This window comes from Bison bison, unplaced genomic scaffold, assembly GCF_000754665.1.
Source record: "Bison bison bison isolate TAMUID 2011002044 unplaced genomic scaffold, Bison_UMD1.0 scf7180017864482, whole genome shotgun sequence".
Lineage (NCBI taxonomy): Eukaryota > Metazoa > Chordata > Mammalia > Artiodactyla > Bovidae > Bison > Bison bison.
In genome coordinates this window covers 6,258,180-6,262,891 of record NW_011495042.1, presented here as the reverse complement: position 1 = coordinate 6,262,891, position 4,712 = coordinate 6,258,180, and the positions used below count along the sequence as shown (strand labels likewise).

The window sequence follows — 4,712 nt, the reverse complement described above, 5'->3', positions numbered from 1 at the left end:
GGCTTAGACCTCTGATTGATGCCTCAGCACCCCTTTGGCTGAGGCATCAATCAGAGGTCTAAGCCCCTGCCCCCTGTTCTCTTGGGACCCCTTCCAAGAGCTTCTTGGTCGTTGTTTCTCTGAACTCCCGGCCCCGTTGAGCTCACGGGAGGGACCTGCTCCCACGTGTGTGTGTTCCCTGATCCTCCCTTGATGCTTCCAGAGAAGTCGGTGGTTGGCCATGTCTTGCAGGAAGGCTGTGGAAGCAAACCTCCCAGTGTCTGCCCCAGAGGGAAGAGCCGACGGGTTGAGGTTTCAGCGTTTGGATGTCGAGTGGACTCTGATGGCCTCAGAGGGCGTGTTGCCTGGCCGAGCCGTTTGGCTGTGGCCACTCCAATTAAAAAGCGTCAGCGTGCCCTTTCACCCCAAACTGTACCTCTAGACTGCTGGGCTGCGGATGGCGGTGCCTACAGACAGACATGGTCCTGCCCAGGTCGGCCGCCACGGGGGCTGGAATCCGTCTGCGGGGCACCTTCACTTGAGGTCATGAAGTCACAAAGATCCTTGTGATCTACATCCACAGGACGGGGTTAACGCCCCTGTGTGAGAGCAGAGGCGGCTCTGTGGACCGATGTGGAACGTCCCCCACCCCGGGATAAATCGCTGGGTGCAACGATGGGAAGGTTTAGAAAGACCGAGGGTCACCCTCGAAGGTTACCTATGGACTGGCCTTTCCATCACCTCTGGGAGCCCAGGGACGAGTTCTGGGGGTCACGGGCAGCCCTGGACTCACACACATGGGCCTGTGGGCGCGCACACAACGTGTACAGAATCCCCCCGTGGAGCCCACGGGGCCCGCAGGGTTAAAGACCACCGAGTGTCTTCAGTCTGGGAACTGAAGCCCAGACCTGCCTGGGTCACCACCCACAGGTCGCGTGCTGCTGTGTACCTGGCCCGGCTGGGTGCCCAAGGCCCAGAAATGGGGGTGCACACCTTCGGCTTCCAGGAAAAGCCAGACCAAGCGGGAGGCTGCCCGCGCTGACACACCGGTCAGCAAGTGTGCCGGGCGGAGGGGCCTCAGGCGCGTGGACAGAGCCCTGCGGAGCCCGCCAGGCCCCGCCCAGGGGCAGGACGCAGCACGCGGAGCCCCTCCTCGGCCTGGACGCGACCCCGCCCCTCTCTGAGCCCAGGGATGCTGGCCTGCTGCTCATGGCTCTCCTTCCCTCCCCAGTTTGTGGAAGTGGAAGGACAGATCACGTCCTTGGTTGACCTGCACCCGTCCTTGCTAAGGAAGGGCTTTCACCGGGAGATCTTCATCGCCTCCATATGCTGCGTCAGCTACCTGCTGGGGCTGACCATGGTGACGGAGGTAGGTGGCTCCCGCCTGGCACGAGGGGACCACACCGCCTCCCTGCCGCCCCCCTGCCGCCCCGCCCAGCGGCTGCGTGAGAGGGCCCGGCCGACTGAGGTCGTCCCTCCTTTGGGGGTCCCACCCCACCCAGGGGCAGCAGGCGGTGACTCACGACCCCGCCCTCCAGCCAGACGCCCCGCACCACTGCCCTGTTACCCTGGCAACACCGTGGCCACCTGCTGCCCCCCGGCCCTCCTCCTCCCGAGAAGGGAAGGGGCGCTCCGGCTGAAATCCCCTTGACAGCAGCTCTGTCCTCACTGCTGTGGGCAGTGGCCCTTCTCCGGCCGGCCTGCAGGGGAGCCGAGCGTGTGAGCCTAGCTGGGGCCGCGGGCTCATCTCCCCCAGCGCTCACCACCCATCTCTCCTTACTCTCCAGCACAGGGTTGCATTCGACCCCCAGATCAGGTTTTCACGTCCCCAGTCTTCCTTCCTGGAACTCAAAACAAATGCGTTTCTCTAAGTGTCTGTAAGAAACACCCCCTGAAAGGCAGATCACAGGTTCACACGCCGAGCAGCTCGGTCTCACTGAAGTCTTCTCTGTTGGCCACCGGGGGTTTTAAGCCCCTCCGTTGGAAACAGGCTTCAGCGAACCCATTTGTTTTTATGCTAAGAAAGACATGTTTTGCTTCCGTTTCTTTCTGTGTGTGTTTTTAAATTAAGTTTTTACTTTTTGAATTAAATTTGTCATGCCTGGAAAATCCCATAGATGGAGGAGCCTGGTAGGCTACAGTCTATGGGGTCGCAAAGAGTCGGACACGACTGAGTGACTTCACATTCTAGGCATCTTTTAACACAGTTATCTGGTCCTCACGGCCTCTGCCCAATTTCTACCCCCCGCCTTGGGCTTTCTATTTCTTGTTGACAGACCAGAACTCTTTATATATGGAGGGACTTAGAGGCCAAGTAGCAAGTTCTCCTCTGGCTTTCTCTCCGCAGGGTGGCATGTACGTGTTTCAGCTCTTTGACTACTACGCAGCTAGCGGTGTCTGCCTTTTGTGGGTGGCGTTCTTTGAATGTTTTGCTATTGCCTGGATATATGGTGAGTAGAGACGTTTGCCTACTTTTCTTGAGTCTCCCCTTTGGGCTTCTTTCTTTAGAAGCTCCAGAAACAGAATTCTCGTGGGAATTTCATTTTGAGTCAAACACAAAGGCTGTTCCCTGCCTGGACCCTTCCTCTCCAGGCTCCCCTTTCACCACAAATATGACCGTAGCCATGTGGAAGCTTCTCCCCAGGCTGAAGGTTCAAGGTGTGACCGGATGCCTTGACAGACACAGAGCTTGGCCTTTGAGGGGTCTGTCTTTGATGAAGCACCCCTGGAGTCCAGGAATGGTCCATTCTGACCTTCTTGAGTCCTTGGGATGGCCACAGCAGGATTTGGGACTCTGCCTGAGGTGGCCGGTATCTACCCAGTGACCCATGAATATCAGATCCTTTCAGATAAACATGTGCTGGGTCTGTGTGGTGTGGAGGTGCACACACCTGGGTGAGGCCCTGGAGACACCCCCTCCTCGCCCCACGCTGACCCCACGGCCCTTGAGCCCCTGCCGTGAGGTTCCCAGGGCGGATGCTGTGTCTGGGACGCCGGATCACCGTCCGTCTGCCTCTGACTCTTGCAGGCAGCGATAACTTCTACGATGGTATTGAGGACATGATCGGCTACCGGCCGGGGCCCTGGATGAAGTACTGCTGGGCCGTGGTCACCCCGCTTCTCTGTACTGTGAGTGTCCTTCCACACGGCCGTGGGCAGCCGTCCCTACCCCAGGGCTCGACGGTTTCACCCGCCGCCCATTGGGAACTCGGCGTCAGTTCAGTGCTGGCCTCCGACAAACCCGTGTCAGCAGGGCCTCAGGGCCAGGGCCGGGCCGCCACTGTCCGCTCAGACCACGGGGAGCTCAGGGGGCAGACTGTCCCCCGTGTTTAGGAACCGGGTGCCGGGGGATCCCCCCCAGGGATCTCTGTCTCCAGGCCACTGTGTCCCTTTTTGTGGGGCCCCCGTGTCCCCATTTGTTAAACAAGGAGGCCGACCGATGTGGGGCTGAGAAGCGGTGACTGCGTAGGCCGTCACTTTACCCCCGAGAGCGGCTGTGCCCTCTTTTCATCTGAGCTACAAACTGCCCCTCACAAAATGCCAGCCACTGTAGCAGCCAGCGGGATTCCCAGATGGCGCCAGTGGTAAAGAACCCGCCTGCCGACGCAGGAGACGTAAGAGAGGTGGGTTCGATTTTCCCCTGGGTCGGGAAAATCCCCTGGAGGAGGGCACAGCCACCACTCCAGCATCCTTGCCTGCAGAGTCCCCGTGGACGGAGGAGCCTGGCGGGCTGCAGCCCGTGGGGTCGCACAGGGTCGGTGCAAGTGAAGCGACTTGGCACCTGGGCATACGCACACGTGTGCATGTTTGTGGTTCATCCTAAGGGCACGCTGAGGGTCCTGCCCAGCTCCGCCCGGGTGGTCAGGGGCACGGCAGGCGGTCTCTCTACCACTCGAGCCATGTGGGCAGACGGGATGCAGAGAAGATGCGGGAAGGTGGTCCCATGGGCGGGAGCAGCCTGCCCAGAGGTCCCAGGGAGCACAGGGTGGGGGGGGCTGAGACGCTGGGAGGAATCAGGGGAGCCGGAGCGTAGCCGTGCAGGAGGGGGCAGTGGGCAGGGGGCCAGGCATTGCTGGCCAGAGGAGGGGCTTGCGTCCAGAAGGCCCTGGGGAGCGGCAGGGGGTTCTGAGCAGGGCAACCGCTCCATCAGCAGACGGGGAAGAGTGTGGGCCCTCGGGTGGGCCCCGCCCTGGCCCCAGAAGCCCCTGACCGCCGCTTGTCTCCCCACAGGGATGTTTTATCTTCTCTCTTGTCAAGTACGTACCCCTGACCTACAACAAAGTCTACACGTACCCTGCCTGGGCCATCGGGCTGGGCTGGTGCCTGGCCCTCTCCTCCATGGTGTGTGTCCCATTGGTCATGGTCATCCGTCTCGCCCAGACCGAAGGGCCGTTCCTCGTGGTAAGCACCCAGGGCCCCCCAGCCTGGGGGATTTGGGCCAGGGGCAGGATGCTGAAGGCCAGACAGCTGTCGGTTTGCTATGTGCCCTGGGGTGCCGCGCTGGCCCTCTCTGAGCCCCAGGCCCCTCCCTGGCCCTGTGGCGTGGCTGAAGCTGCGGGCAGGAGATTGCGTGGTGGGAAGATGGGGCAGCAGCGGCACCTTTGCGGGCCAGGCAGCAGGCCAGGGGGCAGCGGCTTCAAATGCCAAGATGAGAGGCAGGGCTTCACCCCCAGAGCAGGGGGCCGGGCTGTTTCTGAGACAGGAGCTGGGGGGAGGGCTGAGCCCAGCCCACG

General features: G+C 61.3%; 1 protein-coding gene across 5 annotated transcripts in view; it reads left to right on the top strand.

The window, feature by feature from the left end:
• SLC6A6 (solute carrier family 6 (neurotransmitter transporter), member 6) overlaps positions 1 to 4,712 on the top strand; it is an 85,233-nt gene that overhangs the window by 75,169 nt on the left and 5,352 nt on the right. For all 5 annotated transcript variants that reach the window (XM_010862487.1, XM_010862485.1, XM_010862484.1 and 2 more), the window contains 4 exons: positions 1,211 to 1,348; positions 2,327 to 2,429; positions 3,008 to 3,108; positions 4,210 to 4,380. In XM_010862487.1, coding sequence (XP_010860789.1) covers positions 1,211 to 1,348; positions 2,327 to 2,429; positions 3,008 to 3,108; positions 4,210 to 4,380 — 513 coding nt within the window. The remainder of the gene's footprint in view (positions 1 to 1,210; positions 1,349 to 2,326; positions 2,430 to 3,007; positions 3,109 to 4,209; positions 4,381 to 4,712) is intronic.